The sequence below is a fragment of the Mastigoproctus giganteus genome, chromosome 1, assembly GCF_048544385.1.
Source record: "Mastigoproctus giganteus isolate SK-2022 chromosome 1, ASM4854438v1, whole genome shotgun sequence".
NCBI lineage: Eukaryota > Metazoa > Arthropoda > Arachnida > Uropygi > Thelyphonidae > Mastigoproctus > Mastigoproctus giganteus.
Window position 1 is genome coordinate 189,582,493 of NC_143575.1, and position 24,544 is coordinate 189,607,036.

The window sequence follows — 24,544 nt, forward strand, 5'->3', positions numbered from 1 at the left end:
GGGGAACGTTATCTTATATAACACGAACCGAATTCGCTTATGCACGATTCGCCTTTGTGTTTACAAGAAATGGCAGTCGAACGCGGAATCACCCCAACCGAACGCAACACGATAGGAATGAAGAAGATTCTGAAAATGTATTTATGTGTTTTATATCAGTGAAGGGGAAACACATTTCACCATAATAACGTAAAAACCAACACAATTCCAGCTATCGATATAATCGCAAATGCAATTAGATGGAGTTTACTACCAGTTTATAACAGATTCCACCAGCAGAAACGAAACTGGAAATTGTTTTTATTGTTTTATGGTAGTAACCCCCAGAAATGTGCTTTAGTAAAATGTGGGGTGTTAATAGCGTATCTCGGCCTTTACGGTGTTGTTTATTCAGTTGCTATACGCGCGTAGCTTTGTTTATGTGTATCAAGCGTGCCTCCTCGTTTTGTAATTGCGCTTTATTCCCTAAAAATTAGTAAAATACTTAAAAGGTGTGAAAAGGAAGCGTCCTGGCGAAGACACTGCAGATTCAGAGAGAGAGAAAAAAAAAGCAATATCGATAAACAGAGGCAGACTGGGTCAAAAATTCTTACCCGGGAAAATTTATAGTGGCCTTATACTAGCGTTTATGGCCAAAATCACACCGGCCTCCGGCCCACCGGGATTTCCCGAGTAAGGCTTATGGCCAGTCCGCCTCTGTCGATAGAGAAAAAAATATGAAATTGTGAAACGCTTTGAGCGAAATGAAAGACCATGTGATATTACACGTGCTACAGACCTAAATGAGGCAAAGCCGAGAATTGCAAAGAATGCAGAGAAAATAAAAACAACTTTCATAGCAGGAACAACTCAAAGTGTAATTAAAATCCATTAGATTAAGACACAAAGAATTGGAAGAGATGGAATGGCTGTCATCTGTTTGGATAGAAAATCAAACAAAAAACAAGTTTGCTTACGATAGAAGCAAAAGCGTTAGCAATATTTTATTACGTAATAGTCGTAATAAAATACGTAAGCATTTTATTACGACTTATGTATTATAATTTATAGTTACGTATTATAAAATACGTAAGTATTTTATTACGACTATTTTATTTAATATAATAATTTTATTCGTAAAAAATACTTTTTAGTATTAAAAAATACTAAAAATACTTTATTATAATATACTAGCGTTAATATTTTGTATTATTTATTATTAATAAATAATACAAAATATTTATTATTTATTATATTATAATTAAAAAATATATTATGTTTTTTATTACGTATTTTAATCGTTATAAAATACGTAAGTATTTTATAACGATTAAAATTACCCGATTATTTATTGTGTTTGGTAATGTTTTGGTTCCAAATGTGTGTTCAATTTTGGGTGGTCGGCACATAACCCCACTTTTCCCATAGGGCCTGTTGTTTATATTGCACGATTTTGCATTGCACGAGGGTTTCTAGGAACACAACTATCGTGCTATACGAGGACAGACTGTACCTTAATTGCAGAGTACACCCCTACATTTCCAACTCAATCAGATGTTTCAAGTGTCAAAAATTTGGACACTGCAAACAGTATGTCGAGGGGACACCATCTGCCCAAACTGCAGCTCCAAACCCCATTCACAAATTTATTGCACTGCAGAAATGCCACAATGCCCAAATTGTAAAGGCCAGCATCCAGCATATTCAAAAGCATGGGAACTCTGGGGGGGGGGGGTAGGAGAAAAGATCCAAAATACAAAGTTGAACAAAAGGTCACCCACCAAGAAGCTAGGAAACAAGTTATGCTCAACATGCCAAAAGTTACCTGTGCTGCACCAACCAAAAAATATCAGTCAACTGCAACACAAATGGCAGTCACAGTATCCCCATCTATCTCAATTGCCAATTGGGCTCGATCAGTGCTTTCGTCCCCACAACCACCATCTACAGAACAATGTAAAGTAACTTGCGCTAGCAATACTCCACTAACAGTCCCACCAACTGCAACTAATACTTTACCAGAAACTGCAAAACTGAAAGCATCAGCCTCAAACACTGCAGACTAACCATGCTCAGGAAATATGGATATTGATGCTGGTACCCTGCAAGATGAGCCAATCTTAGATTTACTGCAGAAGATGACATGGACACTGGGTGCCCTGCCTTCTGGAAAAAAGAAAGGATGAAACTAGATCAATTCATTCAGGCTGGATACAAAAAACAGACCGAACCATCTACAACCTCTAAAACTGAATAATGCAGAACATTATACAATGGAACTGTAGACGTCTACGAAGCAATATTTTTGATATTTATGATCTAATCAAACAGCACAGTCCAATTATCCTCTGCCTGCAAGAAACTAATCTAACTCCACACATGACTCCAGTGATTAAAAACTATAATATCTATCAACAGGACAGAAGCAATACTAACTCAACAAGACGAGGCATAGCCATACTTGTTGACAACAAGATTCATACAAAACAGATCCCTCTGCAGACCACATTAGAGGCTGTAGCGGTAGGAATTGTTTTGAGTTTTATGTTAACCGTAGTCTCTGTGTACAAACAAAGAATTTACTGTAAAAGAGCTGGAGGATCATATAAAGCAGCCATCACCTTTCATTCTGCTAGAAGATTTCAATGGGCACAATCTTGTGTGGAATCTCCCCAGATAGACAAATGAGGAAAAGTTCGAAACATCGAAACAGTTCTTGACAACCAGAATCTCACACTTATATTCACTTTCCCACCGGAGTATCTGCTGCCATAGATCTATCAATATGTTCTCCAAAACTGTTCCCAATTATTCAGTGGTTAATTTTAAGTAATCCACTGAATAGTGATCATTTGCAAATTGCAAACAAATAGAACCTTATATATAGCCACCACTTAAAATGGAAATCTACCAGGGCAGATTGGAACAAGTTCACCAATGCAATTTCCGTTGATGATCAAGTCATCAAAAGCCAGCCTATAGATGATGGTACTGACCACATTACTACGCAGATAATAACAGCTGCAACCTGTGCTATACTCAAAACCACAGTCGTCCTCACAGATATGCCAATATTTGGTGGAATGATGCATGCCATGATGCCAAAAAAGAACAGCATAAAGCTTGGAATCTGTTTCGGAAGTACCCAACAACTAACAACCTGATTAACTTCAAGAAACTTAAAGCTTGCACTATATGTGCAGAAAAAGGCGAAAAAAGACTCTTGGATCCAGTTTGCTTCCACTGTTACTAGATCCAGAGTAGAAAAATCTGGGATAAAATTAGAAAACTGAATGGTAAATCCTTCCCAAAATCAACACCTGTTATAAGTTGGAAGGGTAAAGACTTCTCCTCTCCAGTGGAAATCACAAATGCCCTGTCAGAATGCTTTTCTGAAATCTCTGTCACATCAGCATATGAGCCAGCCTTTAAACAGGTAAAAAGCTAATGCAGAAAAATATAAGTTGAACTTCAATACAACAGCATCTCTTCCATATAATCAACTGTTTACATTTTTTTAACTAGTGAGCTCCCTAAATAGGTCAGCAAATAGTGCACCAGGGCCTGATGGGATAAACTATTTGATGCTTTTAAACACCTAAACAAAAGAGCTTTGAATTCACTACTGACCTATTTTAACTGGATATTCTCAGAAGGCTACTACCCTCTTTCTTGGCACCACTCAATAGTCCTAGCCTTTCCTAAACCTGGAAAGGATCACTTAGATCCACGAAACTATTGGCCAATATCTCTTAGCAGTTGCCTTGGTAAGACATTAGAAAAAATTATTCACGCTCAAGTAGTATGATACCTAGAATCTCATTCGATAATGAACAAGAACCAGTATGGCTTTAGAAAAAATCGGTCAACTGTAGACCTTATGATCAAGGCAGAATCCAAAATATGGAATGCTTTTATCCATAAAGAACATCTTGTCATGGTCTGCCTGGATATCGAAAAGCCTTTGATACCACCTGGCACTATGGGGCATTCTTCAAAATCTGTGTGCCACAGTACTCTGGGGTCAGCTACCACTAATCATACAGAGCTTTCTCCAAAACAGAACCTTTCAAGTGCATTACTGCAATTCTCTATCTGGTACATTTGTCCAAGAAGAAGGGGTCCCACAAGGATCAGTTCTTAGTGTAATGCTCTTTGCAGTTAAGCTAAACAATGCAACAGAGAATATTCCAGTTAATTGACACCTATCCATATGCAGATGACCTTACAATATCCTGCCACTTGCAAAATATGCACTCCATTGAGCATCAATTGCAGCTCTCAATAAATAAAATAGAATCATGGGCATCCCATCCCACAGTGGTTATCGCCTCTCTACAACAAAAACAACTGCTATCTACTTTTGCAAAAAATTACAGCTCCATCCAGATCCTGAGCTAAGGTTAGGAACTCAACCAATAGCACTTAGCAAAAATATCTGGGTCTTGGGCCTAGTACTCAATACTAAACTTTACTTTCAGACGCATATAATGCAAATGCAAACTCAGTGCCTGAAAAAGATGAATATCCTCAACGTTATCTCTTGTATGGCATGGGAAGCCGATCGCTTCACACTTTTACACCCTTATTGAACCATGATAAGATCTCGTCTAGACTATGGAGCTCCAGTTTATGATGATTCTGCACGAAAGACAGCATTGGTTTGGCTCAATCCATTGCAGGATAAGGCTCTCAGGATTGCCATAGGAGCCTTTAAGACATCCCCAGTGCAAAGTCTGTATATAGATGCCAATGAATCCCCACCACATCTTAGGAGAAAAGTATTGCTTCTTAGCTAGTCAAATTACGTAGCATCCCTTCTCACCTCATCTGGATACATCTCTTTGAACCTCAATAGGAAAACTTATATAGAAATAAACCCAATGAAAACCTGCTACCATCCAGCTACTAGAGGTAATGCAGTGCTGGAACTTATATATGGAAATTATATATGAGATATATATCTTGGAAATATATCTCAAGCTGCAGATGCAGTGCAAGCACCATGGGCAATGTATATACCTCTTTGCGATAACTCCTTTCTTCAATGGGGAAAATACTTCCTATCAAATCAAAATTTTAGATAGTTACATGAGGCTCATACATTGGTCACTGCTCACAGTCTTCAGATATATATACAGATGGATCAAAAACTGATATATTCATAGGAGCTGCAGTGTTTTTACAGCTGAACTCTATGTGATCAAATTGGCTTTGAATCTGCTTAATGACTTTTTAAATACCCAGGTAATAATATATATACAGACTCTTTAAGTGCAGTGAGTGCTTTATAGAATAAATCACAAAATTCCCATCCACTTCTCACACAAATAAGATCACAGTTATGTAACCTCGACGAAAACAAGCTGTCTGTCAAATTTTGCTGGATACCCAGCCACGTCAGAATTCCAGGAAATGAGCATGCAGACAAAGCAGCAAAGTGCCCTGCTTGCTTTGATTCCATCCCAGTTCCTTACTCTGATTTCAAACCAATCATACGACAGATATGTACTGAGATATAGTCTGAAATGTGGCATACCCATACAGGAAATAAGCTTCTTGAGATAAAACAGAATCCCCAGTTGTGGAGATCCAGTTTCAGATTTAACAGGCACGAAGAGGTCATGCTTGCATGAGCACGAATTAGCCTACACATCTAACACACACCTCTTTTTACTGCTAGGAGAAGATCCCTCACTTCACTTTGCTTACACTGTAGCTCCCTACTTACTGTTAAGCATATTACAATTGAGTGTACATATTAAGAGCACGAATTGGCCATGCACATCTAACACACCTCTTTTTCCTGCTAGCAGAAGATCCCCCACTTTGCTTACACTGTAGCTCCCTACTTACCATTAAGCATATTACAATTGAGTGTACACATTTCCATTCAGCTCGAATTGCATGTTTCAAATCGCAACTTAACTTACAAAAACCTCTGCAACTGACCCATATACTTGCAGATGATAGCAATTTCTCAGAACTTTTTACTTACCTGAAATGATCGCCGTTTACAGTCACTTTTAGACCTATTTCCTGTAATATATACAGTCAGTAATTTTCCTTGGTGATTTTAATGTTCACAACTCCAGCTGGCTTCCGTTTTCTAGTCACACCGACCCAGCTGGTGGAGATGCCGAGGCTTTCGCAATTACAGTCAGTTTGTTGGTCGAGTCTCATGTAAGTTGGTCCAAGGTGTTAGCATCCATGGCTCAGCGATGCGCAGCAACAATTGGCAGCCATGGTTGTTTGACCTATTGATTCGGATACTATGGTGGTGGTGGTGGTAGCGCTTTCTGCCTGGTTAACAGATCCATTGCAAATTGAGTCAGGGCTTGGTAAGTTTCTTCATTCTGTAGGGTGAGATGTTCTTGGTTTTGGTAGTTGAAGCATAGTTTTGTTATTAGGATCCTCCTGAAGTCCTCGTAGATTTCACAGCTGTGGGCAAGGTACTTCCACATCTGATCCACTCCACAGTGGCAGCGGGGTGAGTCTGAAATTCCAAAGTCATGTAGTTTTTTTCTGGAAGGAGCCATGTCCAGTGAGGAGGTAGGTAACATAGAAAACCAGCCAGGTGAGAGGCCCAGACATCCAGGAGGAATCTTTTGGTGATAGCACCTTAAATTGAGGTCTGTCATCTTTCTTGCCAGGTGTCTGTTAGATGTTCATTGTCTCTTCTCTTCAGTGTTTCTATTATTTGCTGGGTCAGTGGTAAAACCAGTGCAGGTAACTGCTCTTCCTTTGGCTAATTGGTAGAGCAACCCATGATGAATAATCTCCAGGTCCAGTAGAAGAGATCCAGTGAGGACCTGGAGTGCATGGGTGCTGACAGTGCGACAGGCAGATGAGGACAGAAGGAGAAGAGAGCGCTGGATAGTTCCTAGGCGCTATCTGCTTACAGTTGTATTGGCCTTATACCAGACTCCAGAGGCATAGGCAATAACCGGGATGAAAACTGTCTTATAGAAGAGGGAGAGCGTTCTCTTCTTCAAGCTGAAGTCCTTCCAGGCAGCTCTTGAGACTTGGACAGCATACTTCCTGATCTTAATCCTGAGTTGGTCTAGATGAGGGGGTGAAGGAAAGGTTTTTGACAAGATCAAACCTAGTTATTTAGGCTCTGTTTTTAGTTTGACTGTAACACCATTGACCTTGATTTGGGATAGTCTTCTCAGATCAAGGGTACCTTTAGTAGGATCGAATTGGTTTAACTGGGGAGATCTTTAGGTTGTTATGCTCTGCCCAAGCTTGAAGGGTAGAGATGGCCTGGTTGGCAGTCGCTTCCAGTTGGGCTCTCTTATTGGCAGAAAAGAGCATGACCAGGTCATCCGTATAAGCCTGGGTCTGTATATTGTTCAGTTTGGTGTTCAAGAAATCATTCAGCACCAGATTCCAGAGAGGCCCCAGAACAGATCCCTGAGGGCATCCCCTGAAGACTGGTCTGGAGACACTGCAGTGGGGAGCAGTCACAACAACTCGCCGGTCCTGGAGAGTTGTTGTGTAGGTCTTGATGCATCTATATAAGTTTTCTGGGACTTGCGCCCTCCGGAGCCTGCCCAGAATGCTGGCCCACCAGAGGGAATCGAAGGCACCAGCAAAGTTGAAGGAGATTAGCAGAAAGTATTTGGAGTTGTAGGGTAGCAGCTTCAATGATTGTTTCTAGTGCATCTACTGGGGAGCATCCTTTCCGGAAACCGTACTGGTTAGACGAGGAGAGACCAGCGTGATTGTAGTGAGCTTCTATTCTATGGGAGATCATCCGTTCTAGAAGTTTGCTGAAGACTGGCAGCAGTGCAATGGGCCGGTAAGATTGTGGCAGATCATGTGGCTTGGTTGCATTCTTCAATATAAATCTAACGGTTGCAGTCCTCCACTGTGTGGGGAAGAATCCTTGGTGGAGACAGTGGTTTGGCAGGTTGAGTATGGTAGTCAGAATAAGTTCAGTGGCTTTCTGGATCGAGCATGTCTCTGCCCGGAGCTTTCTTGTTTCTGATTCTAGATGCAGCTCAGTTGGGGTGAAGGGTTCTTCAATTGCAGTTGTGCGATATGTTTCATTCTCTGTGCAGAGTTGTAGCTGTTCCATTGTGTGTGGGTCAACAGGCTGAATGTAGTGTCTAGAATATTATTGACAGTGTCTTACCACGATCTGGTGTAAAGTCCGTTTGGTAATTTTGTGGTTGATACGACCTCACCTCTGGGGAGCTTGTTAGTGGTCACTTTGTACACAATCCCCCAGGGGTCGGCGTTACCTTCATGGCTTACCGGGGCTTCCCGTGAGCACCTTTTGCGCTGTTTTGTTGTTGTGGTGTACTGGTTCCTGGTCACTCGATATTGCCACAGTAAAGCCTCTGTTTCTTCTGGAGGCCATGTTCTCCTTGCACGTTGATAGCGTTTTTGTCAGTAAATGACTTTGAGTCTAAGAGTCTGGAGTCTGGAGACCACCAAGGGACAGCACCAGGTGTGAATCTCTTCTTTTTGATAGCCTTGTTTGCAGCATTAGTGATGAGCTGTGTAATTGCGCATTGATGCTGGTCCTTGTAAAACTCCCAGTGTAAGTCCCTTTTTTCCTGCCTATTCCAATATTCGTTACCTTAGTTTTTTCAATTCTTTTCACTTGCTTCTGTAAGGTCATCCATGATCTGTATGCACTACATTTATTGGCACAATCTATTAGACCTTATTCTTACCGCAAATCTTAAAAAACTTTTAAAAAAAATTTTTAAAAATTTTGTTCTCAACACGTGGATACAGCATATGTGTACCATAGCATACAGAACATGTCAGAAACAGAAGCAAGAACATTGCTGTCTTTCTCATAATTTTGGTGGGTGACCTCTGATGATGACACTGAAATTGTGAAAAACACCGCAATGTAATCTTATTTTGGTTGCCTTTTCACATCTTATTTTTATTTTTAATTTCATGTCTATTTCTTCTGCTTTTTCATACCATATATCGCTACATTCCTTATACATTTAGTCAAGTTCACTTTAATCGAGCTCGCAGTGTATACCGTATATTCAATAAGTTTAAACCAAACTCTTCTTCTTCACACTTTCTACATAAAATATACTTTATATATATATATATATATATATATATACACATTATGGCTGTAGGGTACGTTTTGCTAATGCAGTGTCCCTGATTCAAAATCAATGTTATCTTTCTTTTCCTACAGTCACATTCCACCCTCCATGATTAATTAGCTTCTTAATTCAATTATTCTTTATTATTACACACACACACACACACACACACAAACACACACTGATGAGCCAAAATGTGTTCTACATATCATATTGAGGTAATTTTCTCTTATTCTTCTACAAGTACTATGAAACCATGCTTAGCCTCAAGCATGGACTGGGGATGGGGGGGAAGCCTCTGTTCATTGTTATGTGTCACAATGGATAAAATGGAATACAGAAATGGATGAAGTATTCCACTTTATCCATTGTGACAGTTCATTCATTTAGTGCTGCAAAGTAAAAAAAATGAATTATCAGATTGAAACCAAAATGTGTATGATTTCTATAGCGATTTCAAGTTATCAAACAAAAAAAAAAAAAAAAAAAAAAAAATTCATCTTTCCATCATAACTACTTCTGGATGAATACATATATTTTTTGAACCCATCTCATATATGTAATTAGATTTCTGTTTAAATTATATAATATAATAAATACAGCTCGAGTTTTTTACATTTTAAATACCTAATGTCTCCCTGGCCATTTGTGTAAATTTGAATATCTTTGAGAAGAGTGCTGTTTCTGATTTTGTGTATGAAAGGAAAATAACTTAATAGTTCATTTTACTAATTATTTGAATATATAGCATATTAAAAATTATGTGCTTGTTTTTTTTTTTTTTTTCAATTTGATATTTTTTATAAAAAGAATAGTTACCATCAGTAATTTTATTTACTTATTTCAGAAATTAGAGATCATGGTGTAGGTTATTTTGCCTTTTCTATGGATGAGCAAGAAAGAACAGCACAAATGAATACATTAAATAATATAAGAGAACAGGTAATAGCATTTTATACATTAATTTATTAATTGTTCATTTTAATTACCACAATGAATATAAAGAATATTTTCCTGATATTTGGTTAGTTCATCTGAACAGCTCTTGAGAAAAGTGCAAAACAAAATTCACTTTATGTTAATCAAGCTTCCTTGATGTCTTCAAATTTAAATATATGATAAAGTAAAAGGAAAACTTCAGGTGATGAACAATTGGCAACAACTGATCTTAAAAAATGTACTGTGAATTAAAAACACTTTTATACCATGTGTTATTACCAAGATTTGTGGTGAGATGTTATAGTAAATAGTAATAGTATTTGCCATGTGGTGCAAGGAAGCCTTAGGCTTTTGCTGCACTGGGGGGGAAAAAAAAACCAACCAAGTAGAGAAGAAAACAAATTATATGCTTCCCTCCTCACACAGGTAAGTATTCAGTTGACCTTTGAATTTATTCAAGCTGTCAACAACATGCTGGCTAAAATAAAACTTCCTACAATCTAATCTAAACCTCAAACCCTGTAATTTGAATTTATGACCTCTAGTTCTGGAATTCTTTAGAACAGTGAGAATTCCACCTTCATTTTACTAATCTCTCTCTCTCTCTCTCTCGGAGCCTTATAAACCTCATCAGGTGACTTCTGAGGTTCCTGGTTGGTAAGTTCTGTAGCCCACATAATCAGAGTCTTTCCTCATATGGTCATCCTTCTGCCAATCTCACCATTTGGGTTGCCCGTCTTTGGACTCTGGTGCCTCCATAGCCAGGTGGGCAGGAGCAGCAGTGCGTAACACACGCTTCTTGATTAGACTGGGGTTCGAGCCCGTGACCACCAAATACGGAGGATGTGGAAAGGTCAGGGAATGACCACTGCATATACCCGGAGCAATATGGCCTTAGTTGCTAATGCTCCTAAAAACCAAATAACAACATAACTTTGGACTCTTTCAAGAAGCTTGATGTCTTTTTTTCAGATGAGGTCTCCGTACTTGAGCACAGTATTCCAAATAAAGTAAAGTCATTATAGCCTCCTTGTTGCGTATTGATTGAAGTGGCAGCTGAAGTTTCCTTCAAGTCCACATGATGTCTTTTGTATACAAAAGACATCATCAAAAGACAAATGTATACAAAACTGTAGAGCCAATCAATGTGTATGTCAGGGGAGGGTTATGGTATTGTATATTGTTACATTTTATGATTGGTCTCTTAGCTAACAGGGACCATGACCACAGTGAGAGCTGCTACCTGGTACCTGTCCTTGAGGAGATAGGACATTTTTTTGTTATTGTTATTTGGTTTTTAGGAACATTAGCAACTGAGGCCATATTGCTCGGGGATATGCGGTGGTCATTCCCTGACTTTCCGCATCCTCCGTATTTGGTGGTGACGGGCTCGAACCCCAGTCTAATCAAGAAGCGTGTGATACGCACTGCTGCTCCTTCCCACCTGGCTACGGAGGTGCCTAGGACATTTGTCATTGTGTTTAGCAGAAGCAGGACAGGCTTGCCATTAAGGACCATAGTCAGGTTGGTGAAAACTCAAATTGGGGTGAGGATGTCCTAAATACAGCAATAAACTACCAATAGAGGAAGAGGCATGCATAGATGTCCCATACCAGTGAGGATGAGATCCCAGTGTCAACAGGAGCAAGTTCTTGCACTGGGTCCATTATTTTTTTCTGTATTTATAAATAATATTGATGATGGTATATCAAGCTTAATGTCCAAGTTTGCAGACGATACAAAGGTTGGCAGGGTTGTTAAGGGCACTACTGACGCTATGCTGCTGCAACAGGATCTGGAAAGGTTGAGCAGATGGGCTGAGAGGTGGCAAATGAAGTTTAACATTGACAAATGTAAAGTACTACATATGGGAAACAGCAACCCCAGAGCAATGTATCAACTCTGTGGTACTACACTGACAGTGGTAGAGAATGAAAAGGACCTGGGAGTAATTGTGCAGGCAGTAATGAAGTTCTCTGAGCAGTGCAGATGTAGAGTAGCTACGTCTCAGTAGCTACTCTACTGAGTAGAGTAGCTCATGGTGTCTTGTCAATGATATACAGGAATTTTTTCTAGCAGGAATAAGGAGGTGATTATTCCCTTGTATAAGGCAATGGCCAGGCCACACCTTGAGTACTGTATACAGGTCTTCTGGAGGCCTCATTTTAAGAAGGATAAGTAGAGCTGCTGGAAGGAGTACAGAGAAGGGCAATGAGATTAGTGAATGGAACAAAGGAGTGCTCTTACGAAGAAAGGTTTAAATTTTGCAAATTACAGTGTCTGGAGACTAGGCACTGGCGAGGTGATCTGATAGAGGTGTATAAGGCCTTGAATGGTTTGAGCATGCTCAATGCTGATGGGCTTCTTCCTCTTGCTCAGAATAATCACCTGAGAGGGTATAAATTCAAATTGAGGAAAGACAAATGTAGGATAGATGTGCGGAAATTTGCCTTTAGCCAGCAGGTAGTTGGTTGGTGGAACAGACTTCCATCCCTTGTTGTGGAAGTTGATAGCCTAAATAAATTTAAGGCACAGCTGGACAGGTATTTCGAACGAACGGGGGGGTGAAGTGGAAGTTTTTTTTGTTTTTTTTTTTTGGCTGATGCTGCATATGTTTGCTTTCTTGCATCATATGCCTCTACTAATGCTAAGCAAAAGTGGTAGGTGGGAAAATCCCTCATTGGCATGCATTATCCACAGAGCTAGGTCGAGAAATCCCACATGGGATGCAAGAATCCAGAGTTGGTAAGCGAAGAGAGCCCATGTCAAGAGCCGTGATGTCTGTAGTAATCCTACTACAGACATCACGGATGTAGTAATCCTACTCCAGGACCAAGGGATTTGCAAAAAATGATCTCACACCTGGTGTAAGGGGCCCAATCTTGACAGAGGGGAAATATTTGGAATAAAGGCAATAAATAATTTAAAATTGGGCATTTCTTAATGTATTCATTATCTTGACAGTATAATGGACATAAAAAGAAATAATACATATCTCTATGGAAGTTTTTTTTTTTATAAGCTCTTCAATCAGTTGTAAAAGAAATTTTTTTAGTTTGGAATTTTATGATAAAGATTCCATGGTAGTTAGACCCAACACTTTATAGAAAATGTATGGTGGTCATCAAGAGCTTGCTTTGAAATCAATATTTCCCTGTCATCTGATCATCCACATCCATGCCATATTTTTGTTAAATTATAGAACTTGACGATCAGGTTTCTTTTGGCTTTAATGATATCTTTAAATGAACTGTTTTCTTTGCAGGCAGTATCCATTAAGAAATAAGCTATTCCAAGCACTTTATACATGACATTTATACACCATAATAAATATTTCGATAAAAGAGCATCACATTAGAAATGCTTTACTGGGTTCTTGTTCACGTGTTCTTACTCATTAGCATGTGAAAAAGAATCTGATAAAGATTTGGTAAGTGATGCTCATTTATTAAAATATTTATTGTGGTATATAAAGTGTTGGAATAGTTTATTTGTTGATAGATTTCCTTTTTTCACAATCTGGTGAAAAAAGGAAATCTATCAATGGAAACTAAAAGGAAATCACACACATAAGTTATTTGGAATCACAACCTTCTTTTCTACTTTCCCTTAATAATCCATCAATAAAAGACAGTTATGCTTTTGTTGCTGTTGGGGTGGGTACTTATTTTCTGATGTGATTCATAGTGTCCATGATTGCTGTATTTTTTTTAACAATTTTTCTTTTGAGGGGAAAACTGAAGTAAAAAAAAAAAAAAAAAATCATTAGTGGTTACATTCCTTCCTTTTTAAAAAATGGCTCCATCAGCTTCAAAACTATATATCCTGATAGTGCCTGGTATCTGTTGGTCAGTTGTCATCTTCCAAAAAAGGAAAACCATCAAAAAGGAATTTTAAACCTATATGAAACTATTTGAATCTTCAAATTTGAATGTCACACACACATTGCTAATTCTCTATCACAAGTGAATATTGCCTTCTATGTTTGAAATAATAACCCCTTTGAATTTTTCAGACTAATCACTGAAAGCACCTCAAGATTAGTAGAATAAATAGTCTTGAGGTGCACATGAATAAATTAACTTCATAGAGTATGTGAGAGAGTTCTATAAATGACTTGAACTAGAAACAGATACATAATTCCAAGCTCCATAGCATCAGTGCCCATCAGGTTCTCATGCTAGCATTGCTATTAAAAGTAGAACAAATTTGGTGGTGTGCGATCATATAGAATCTCTCATGCAATAAATCTGTGAGAATGATAAAAAAAGAAAGAAAACAAAAACCATACCAAATGAAAATTTGTTTGCTTTTAGGAAGGTAGAAAATCGTGAATTTTTATCATCAAATATCAGTTAATGCGAGCTTGTTATTTTCAAGAGGTACCTAACTAAACCAGCACAATTGGTACATGGTTAAACAGGCATTTGGCCTTAGTCAGAAGCAGTTGTTTGCCATTTGATTTGTTTCATATGGAGTGAATACATTCTGATTATTTATAAATTGATTCCAAATTCCATATGCTTGGGCATATTTTTCATCTTGAAGTCGCTTTCTCCTTGTTGGTTTTTTTTTTTTTCTTTTCCCAAAGTGGATATATTTCCTAATTCAAAATTTTGATAAAACAGATTGGGAGCATTGTTTGTGAAAAAATTTATGCCCTCAATTTTTGGACCACAGGCCCTTCAAATCAAAATTTTTATGATCTTCACTCTTTTATTCGTAAGTTTACTGAATAATAACACAGTTGTTTTATTCATATCGTATCTTAGTATGCATATAATGCAGTAATGTATCTAGCATTTCAGTTTGCAGGATTAACTCAGAGAAAATTATTAACAACTTAAAAAAGGTCCTCGCAGATTTACTCATGTCCCCACAGAAAAGCATCTGCACGCTGCAGCACCTTTAAAATAAAGCACTTTATTATTTTTATTTTTTGCATCTAGTTCCTTTGTAACCACATCATAGTATCCAATCAAATTTGTCAGACAAGACTTTCCCTTAACAAACCCATGCTGTGTCTGAATTATTGCTGCAGTCTTGTCTAGATGATCCTGCAATGCATCTTTAACCAGTGACTCCATTATTTTACCTGGAACAAAAGTTAAACTAACTGGTCTGTAATTAATCGTGTCACCCTTCGATACCCTCTTTGTGAATTTGGGATACATTTGCACATCTCCAGTCCGTGGAGGCCTCCCCTGAGTCCAAGGATTCTCTCATAATTATGGCTAAGGGTTTGCTTAGTTCCAATACTGCCTCCTTTAATATAACTGGATGGATCCCATCCACCCCAGGTGCCTTTCTTATGTTTAACTTCAACAATTTCTCCTCCAATTTGCTCTCAGTTATTACGAAATCATTAAGCACCCTGCTACAATTTGATAACCTTCTGGCATTTTCCTTCCTAATAACTCCTCATGTGTGAATGTAGATGCAAAATACTCATTCAGTTTGTTTGCTATCTGAGCAGGATCACCAACAGTCGAACCATCGATATCAAGTGGACCAATCTGATTAATCCCCTTCTTTTTAGAGTTTATATAAGAAAAGAAATCTTTTCTTTTTTTCTTAGCGTCCTTTGACAAAGATTTCTCATAATCTGCCTTCGCTTGCCTAATCTTCTTTGTTAAATTAGCTCCCAGTTAGAGTTTGATAGACTTCTGGCATCCCCTTCCCTAAAAAATTCCTCATGTGTGATGAGATGCAAAATATCTATTCAATTTGCCAGCAACCTGAGCAGGGTCATCAACAATTAAACCATTGACATCAAGTGGCCCAATGTGATTCACCCTCTTCCTTCTGTTAATTCAACCTCTTTCTTCTGTTTTTTGCATACTTTACCAGAGACATTAGGCAAGCTAAGGCAGATTGACACAATCAAAGCAAACTTTTATTTCAGTTCAAGATAAGAATGTTGCATATCTCAATTGGCTTGCATCCAAATCTCCAGGTTCATTTTCTGCCTACACCAAAGAAGCTCTCAACAATTATAAAGTAGTTATTAATCGGCCCAAACTAGATTTTGAATAGGTTAAGAGTAGAAAACTGGTTTCTTGTCCAAATGGTAGTCAATCATTCTGGTCTCTTGCCGAAGCTGTTGGCTGCGAGTTTTGCCCATCTCTATTCCCAACTCTGTCAAAACTATACAGTTCTATTGCCACCTCAGCTAAAGAAAAAATGCTGACCTGCTAGCATCCTACTTTCAGTTTGAGAAACCTTGCCCTGCACAAACAGTTTCAACTTCTCAAATATCCTCTACCAATTGCCTGAATGCTGATCTCCAAGTAATTCTCCAGTGGGGCAAAGATAACTTATTTGATTGTAATCCTTCTAAAACTGAGTCCTGTTTTATATCTTGCAAAAAGAGGATTCTTCTGCTTCTATTCTTATCTTCAGTGACAGTCAGATTTCTAAACAAGATCACATATCTCTATTAGGGAATGCTCTGACTTCTAATCTCTCTCTCTCTCTTGGCATAAGTATATCACAAATATTGCTTCCTCTGCATCTAAAAAACTTTCTCTCATTTCTGCTGCATGCCTTTTCTATAGGTATTTTCATTGGCACAGTTCTTCTGACTTAGCTTCTATAATTCCTGCTCTCTCTTCCAAACCAGTCCGAACACGGGCTGCAACCATTCAGCATCCTTTTACTATCCAACTTCATATTCACAGAAGCAATTTTTCCTCTTCTTCATTTATTCCTTCAATTTCCATTTTCTGGAACAACCTCCCTTTACACATATTTCCCGGAAATTAAAATCTACAGAAATTCATCTGATGTCGACAAGTATCTTCTTTCATCTTCTCAATCTTCAACCCATTGCACAGTATTAAGTACTATAGGTTCTAATACCTCTCGTGCTTGGGATTTTCTCTTTCATTCTTTTGTGACTTGATTACAGACTATATCTATCAAAGGCTTCGTATCACATGATAATTTATATGCATTTTTCTTCTCTGCTGCAAGTCTGATCAGTTCATCTTACATCTATTTAGGTCTAAACCTTGAAAACAGTATTTCTTAGTTGGTATAAGAACCTCGTAGCTTCAATGATTATTTCTCTGAATACTTTCCATTTAGAATTTACTGTTGGTTCCCCTGCATAGAATTTAAAAACCTCTGTGTCTTATCCGATCATCCAGATAAGACACTGTAGTCATCCTTATGAAAACAAAAGTCTTTCCCTTTATCATTGGCAGTAGTTATGTCTTTAAGTAAATCCTACATCGATACACTCTGATCACTGCCATCCAGTAAATCTTTTACCAGCAGATTTTTAATGCATTAAGAATCGCTGTTAATAATCAGATCAAGGGTGCTGCTTTCTCACTTTGCCTCTCTAACTTGCTAGTGAGGTAAAATTTCATCAAATAAATCCATAAATAATGTAAAATTGACTGGACCTTGTGGGGTGGAAACCCCACAAGATCCAGTCAATGTCTGGGGAGTTGAAGTCTCCTATAATACTAATCTCATTTTTGTTTTCCCAGTGCTTATATCACACCAAACTGACTCATCATTGCACTAGTCACCCAAATTGACTGGATGCACTCTCTTTGCTTCTTAACTAAGAGCATAACCTTCCTTCCTTCTCTCTCTCTCTCTCTCTCTCTCTCTCTCTCTCTCTCTCTCTCTCTCTCTCTCTCTCTCTCTCTCTCTCTCTCTCTCTCTCTCCTGCCCTGCTTTCCTTTCTGTATACATTGTACTCCCTATATTCAAATTCTCCATCCCTTATGTCTAAGTGACACCATGTTGCTGATATCCCTACAATGTCTGCATTTGATACTTAATCAGTGCTTAAAATTCATCAAGTTTATTTACCATACTCCTAGCATAGTGTTCATGCAAGTATACATGCATCATTTCTTACTCTTAGTTACATTAACACAGCCCATGTATTTACTTGTTCCATGATGACTCATAGCAGCTGGAAATCACTGATTACCTTGCTTTTCAAGCTGCTGCATGTTCCAGTAGAAGCAGTGCAAGAATCACTTGCACCTCTGCTTACAGCTCTAGTTAATCTATCAGTCTCTGTATTCCCCCACCCAAGCTAGCAGTTTTCTGAACCACCTGACATTGCTTCAATAGCATCAGCAAATATTCTTGCACCCTTTCTATTTAAGCGTATCCCATCAGTGTAAAATTAGTCTCTTCTGCACAGAACATGCTGAGAAAAATTCTACTCCAGTTATTTTAGGTTTTAGCATCTTTTGACATTTGCTTAAGGCTGACTGTATTGTGTAACTTTCAGTTGTATATATACACAGCAATACCTCGCTTAGCATGGGTTTCACTATAACACTTAATTGTACTCTTATGACTATAAGAACTGAATTGATATTGTATGGCAATTATACTTGTCATTTAGCAACTAAGAAACAATAATATGGCTCTTTTATATATTTTTAATATGTTTTACCTTGGTACTGTGCATCACATGGTCGGAACTCGCATTATGCTCCGGGAAAATTGAGAAATTTACGGGCTTCTGTAAATAGTGATCCAGGTAGCAGAAAGGAATTCTAATTATACTACTTTAAAGAGGGAGATCCCCTCCATTAAACAAGACCAACTTGATAGCAATACTCAGATCATACTTTTGGTGTGTCCCCTCCTTCATAGACTTTCCATGGGGTTGAGCCAACTTCGCTCCTGCACATCTGTTTGGAAAGTAAATACCACCATCTTGTTTTGTTTCCTCAAAAAACCTTTGAGGAAACTTTCCCGTCTCTCTCTAGAGGCATTTTAGATTTTCTGTTTATACTCCGGGACGACCAAACGGTCAGAGGAGTTCACAAGATAGACAGAATACAAGAAATAGCACCGTATTCAGCAGTCACGGGCTTGAACCCCGGTCACTCAAGGCACGTGTACTTATGCACCCGCGCCCCTGACCACTAGGCTACGGCACTTGGGAGTCCCCCCTCCCACGTGACCTGTGGGGGGTCAGCCCAAATATTTGCCGACGGACTGTTCAGCACCAAATTGACCTACAGACCTGTGGTTTTCACCGGAGAGTAGTATTCTGAATGGACTTAAAAAGGGAAATAGCAAAATGTCCTCTCATCCAAATATCTTGGTGATGCAACTCTGAGTGAAATGCATACCGATAAGACACAAACTGCACAACAGCAGTGTAACTTGTCTCAGTCCCCAGAAAATGCCAACATCACCATAATACAAGACCGAGAGGATCAGAGGTCAACTCCGCCTGGTCGTCCTGAAATCTGAACAAGAAACAAGAAGCCTAACTGAGCCTAATGACTCACAGGAAGGTCCTGGTAAGCAAACAGATGCTGACATTTCACCCAGAAAGGTGGGATTTCCCCCCACTCTGGATCCTTCATTTCCAGATGGGGTTATTATAAATCAGGTATTGGTACTGTGCACAAAACTAGAAGACATCATGAAGGATAATAACAATAGAATCACCACATCAGTGAGAGAGGACATTGTGTTCATATGGTCTAAACTTGAAGCCATATTAATGACTGAGCACCATGCAAGGGAAAAGGCAATGGCTAAATTAGAAACCTACTGGGAAGAGAGAGAGAGAGAGAGAGAGAGAGAGAGAGAGAGAAAGAAACACAAAGGCCACACAATCTCTCTTACTCTGCTGCATGAGGACACCTGCAAATGCATCTGCTGCACAAATTCCAGCACAAGCAAAGAAGAAGAAAACACCCTTCAAACCGCAAAACCTGATCATTCTTAGACCCAAGGAAAGCAGCAACTAGCGAGGAAATCAAGAATAAGGTCATGGACACTATGAGAGATGACTTTAAAACGACAAGAATTAAATCCATACGGAAAATGCGAAGCGCAGGAATTGCCATTGAAACTGAAACACAAGAGGAAATACAAGGAATAATGAAAAACCCAAAATTCGCGACCTTAGGCCTAACTGCTGAGCCACCCAGGAGAAGAGGGCCAAGGGCTATTATCTTCGATCTGAACAAGGATACAAATCCGCAGGAGTTGAAGGAGGAGGAGATCAAAAGAATCTCAGAGAAACCCTACCAAATCAAGAACCGCAAAACCTCATTAAGCCCAGATACGAATAGGCCTCCGTAGCTGAGTGGTCAGGAGCGGGAGTGCAGTAGCACACGCCCTTTGAGTAGACCGGGGTTCAAGCCCCTGACCGCTGAGTACTGTCGATCTGCCAACCCGCACTGGACCAGCGTGGCAGATTAATGTCCATTTCTCTCAGCATGAATTGTTGAGGAGGCTTCCATCCTGCAGTGGGTTGATAATGGCTGCACTTTACCTTTTTTTTTTTTTTTTTACGTAACAAAGTCTAGGAAAGCAAACGCCTCCAACTAGGTGGTGGAATTCGCTCCGGCTGCCTGGAAAGTGCTAAAGACTCGATTAAGAATCTAATTTGGACCTGCCATCGATTCGGGGAATACGTGGTCGTGCCACCTAAATGTTTTAGGTGTTGTAGGTTTGCCCACACCACCCATACCTGCGCACAACAGGCAGTAACCTGCAGCCACTGCTCTGAGAGATGGCACGAGTATAAAGACTGCCCAAATAAAAATAAAGAACCCATCTATGCAAACTGTAAGTCAGCAAGAATGGAAAGCAATCACTCAGTCAGACTCAAAATGCCCCTCATATTAAGGGCAAAAGGAATATATCAAGGAAGAACAGATTATGGCAACACGAACTAAAAAGTGCAACACCACTGAAATTAAAATCTTTCAACATAATGCACAACGGGCAGAGCGGTGGCCGGCTAACTCTGGGTAAATGCTGATGAGGAGGGAGCCGACATCTTCCTCCTACAAGAACCATATGCATATGTCAGGGGATACCCACTGGCCTACAAGCTCATACAAGCGGATGAAGATACCCCTTGGGCAGCGATACTCCTCCAAAATCCTTATCTAATGGCTACTAAAGTGACTCAACTCTGTACTCCCTGGACAGCTTGTGCCCATGTAATATCTCCTATTGCCACTTACTTTGTGGTTTCCCTGTACTGAAGACTAGGCCAGGAAATAACATATGCAATTAACTACCTTCAGCATGTGCGGAATGCACTCCCAAACCAAAAAATCCTAGTTGAAGCAGATATCAACTGTCATTCACCCATGTGGCATAGCACGATGCAGGACAGGAGGGGGACCCATAATGGGCAACTCCTAGATTTCCTAGCCAGATCGAGATTCACCATGTTAAACAAACCGCACCACCTCCCGACGTTCTGCAACATACTCTGGGAGGCAACTATTACACTTCCCTTGCCACAATGAACATGGCTGGAAGGTGGAAAATGCGTGGACGACCTCTGACCACCGGGTAATCACCTACAAGATTACAAGAACGCTAACAACAGTACCGATCATCAGACAACAATGATCGGTACAAGCGAAAATCCCAGCCAACTTATACAACAGCATTAAAACTTGCCTCTTCCAACAAGCTATAGAAGTAGTGACACCATACCACCGAATCACCAGAACAGTATACCAAGGATGCCCGCAGGGGTCCATCCTAGGCTCCTACTCTGGAACATAGTCTTCGATGAGTTCCTCCACATTAATCTTGCGGAAGTGCACTCACAGGCCTTCGCCGATGACTTAATCCTTACAGTGACTGCAGACTCAAGAACTCAGCTGGAGGACCAAGCAAACAATGCCCTAAAAATAGAAGTGAGCAGAGGACAAGTTTCTCCAAGTATCAACAGAGAAAACCAAATCAATCCTAAAAGGAACCCTCAATGTCAGAAGGCCACCCCAAATAAAAATAAATGGCACCACAATCAACTTTGCCACTGAAATGAAATACCTTTTTGTCGTTTTTGACACAAACCTCTCATTCCAGCTCCATTTCAAACAGGTCAGGAACAAAATAAGGAAATACTCTGCCATGATTGCAAGGATCACGCGCCGCAACTGGGGCCTCAAAAAACGCGTCCTGACATTGTATTACAAAACCACTTTTATTCCAATGATCACCTACGTGGCCGCTATTTGGTACCACAAGACCACTATGGTCGTCAATAGAAGAACACTAGAATAACCGATCAGTCAATCTTACTCACAGTGATTTGAGCCTGCAACACAATCAGCACGCAGGCCAACTAGGTGCTGTCGCAATGGAGCTGAAGTCAGTCCGACGCAGCCTCCTCTACTACTCCAAAGGGAGCCTTATCACACTCCTAGGATATACAATCGATCCGACAAACGAAAAGAGCATGGAAAAACTGCAACTACAAAACACCTACAACAAGAATGGCAGAACAAGTGGATGGCCTCCACCAAGGGGGAGGTCACAAGAAAATTTTTACCATACATTGACAAAGTCTATCCAAAATCACCGGCTTGGCTTCAGCTGGGATGGGCACTCACCTTTCTGCTATGAGCCCTTCAATGACAAGTTCACCATGCTGGGGCTCCTTGATAACCCATGCTGCACCTGAGGAGACGTGAGAGCTGGTCACATCTTATGTATCAGTGTCCAAGGTACGAAGATTTGCAGAGATTATTCTACACGAGATTGACATACGTCTCGCAGTATCAGGAGCATCACCTCTTGGACTCACGTGATTAATACAAAACCCTCACAAAATACATCCAGGATCTCTTTGTGAGAAGAGGAACCAGATATGCACTGACAAACTAGCAAGTGACTGGAACCAGTTGCACTCTCCATGCCACTGTTCCTCTAACAGAAAATGACCATTAACCAGAATGGGAATTATTGCAGCTCTGGACAATGCCTACAACCCAGATTGGACCTCAAACCCAAAACCGTCAAAGAAAACTAAACTTAACCCAATCAACAACCTGGATGGGATACTCTCCCAAGAAAGACGGAATACCTTGACAAGACTACAACTTGGAATGGACCCTGTACTCCTAAAAAGGAAAACTTTATACCGAACTTGACCCGACTATTGGATTCCTACAACAGACTCTGACTCAGATAGCATCTCTGCTGCACATGCATCATTGGAGATCCATCATAGCAACCACTATCTGGGACTGACCTGTGGAAAGGGATCAGACTGACCTTCTGGACAGGACATTGTCCTACCTTTGGCCAGACCATAATACTGATGTCACCTGACTTAAAGGAAATGCATCAGATTCGACCAACTGCAGCCTTGCTGCCTATGTGCTATTTGGTGATCAGTACCCTGCTCCCTTGCTGGGTACCTTTATTCCCCTTCCCTTGCAGCGTGGGAGGAGCCAGACTCCTGCCCCTTGCTACCCTCTTTTCCTTCTGGTGGGACATGAGCCTGCCCCACTGTCACTAACTGGGAGCATCTTCTCTATTGCACCCATTCTTATGACTTTCCTCCCCCCAGCCTTCAGTCTCCCTCCCCCTAACTAAACACTAGTGTATGCCCTACACATCAAAATTTAACCATGTAAATTGAACCTCGCCCATTGACTTTCAGCCTCCAACCTAGCGGACTTTTTTTTTTTAGGTCCAACCCCTGAAATCTTAGGAAATTAGGTGGCAGGACCTTCCAGAGTATATATAAGCTGGGTTCCTGGTCTGCCTTCATGAGGCATAAATGGGGTAATGTAACTTTGGGCCCTAACAGGGGTCCAGCAGCTAAACAACCAGAAGAACAATAGTACACGTCACTAAACGATCCAAGACCCACATACATTTAAATCTCTGGCACTTGCAGAGTACTGAAACACACCACAACGTAAACAACACGGAGATGGGAACCTCTGATGCCGCTTGACTCTAAATACACTTACACTTATAACACGGTTCTCAATTAAGTTTAAGTCAAAAATTTACTGTACATATTAAGACCCAATCAATAGCCTAGACCAGTGGCATGCAAACTTATTTTGCTTGCAACTCCCTTTATTAAATATAAAATTGATGTGGCCCCTCAATATAAATCCCGAGGGAGGATGACAAGATTTTTAGAGAAGAAAAGTGGAATTTTATAAATTATGTAGTAGAAAACTGTATTTGAGTACTGAGAAAGGAATAAAAAAATTGTTTCCTTCTTAATTTACACATTAAAATAATTGTTTGATATTTTAATTGAATATAGCAAAAACAACAAATCAAATTCTTATTCTTCAGTTAAGATTACAAAACAATAAAAAATGAACAATTACAAAACAAAACAATTAATGAGAAGGATGAGCTTGGATAACTTATAATATCTGGCCCATATTTGGATGCAATATTTGAAATTGCTAATCTCATGTCATCTATGAAGTCTGGAACACTGTTTTGTTTTTATAGCTGTTAATTTTATGACATAAATATGTAGACCCAAAAGACAACTAGCTATCTTTGTATTGTCATTTTCGATAATTCTGGATACTCATCTAGAAGAGAAAGCCAAAATTTTTCACAAGTAGTCTTGAAACGAGCACTTAATGCTTTGTCAGACGATACGATCTTTCTTTTGCTCAATGGTAATTTCAGGACATGAAGAAATTTCAAAAGCAAAGGAATCACGAATCTGATACAACTTTTTATCTGGTGATACAATAAGGCGTTTGGAAAATTTCTTAATTAGCATTATTAGGTGA

The 24,544-nt window shown here is 39.6% G+C and overlaps 1 protein-coding gene across 1 annotated transcript in view; it reads left to right on the plus strand.

Moving 5' to 3' along the window:
- LOC150091385 (coiled-coil domain-containing protein 174) overlaps positions 1 to 24,544 on the plus strand; it is a 132,919-nt gene that overhangs the window by 88,182 nt on the left and 20,193 nt on the right. Inside the window, exon 7 of the mRNA XM_090383621.1 lies at positions 9,916 to 10,010. Within this exon, the coding sequence (XP_090239747.1) occupies positions 9,916 to 10,010 (95 nt within the window). The remainder of the gene's footprint in view (positions 1 to 9,915; positions 10,011 to 24,544) is intronic.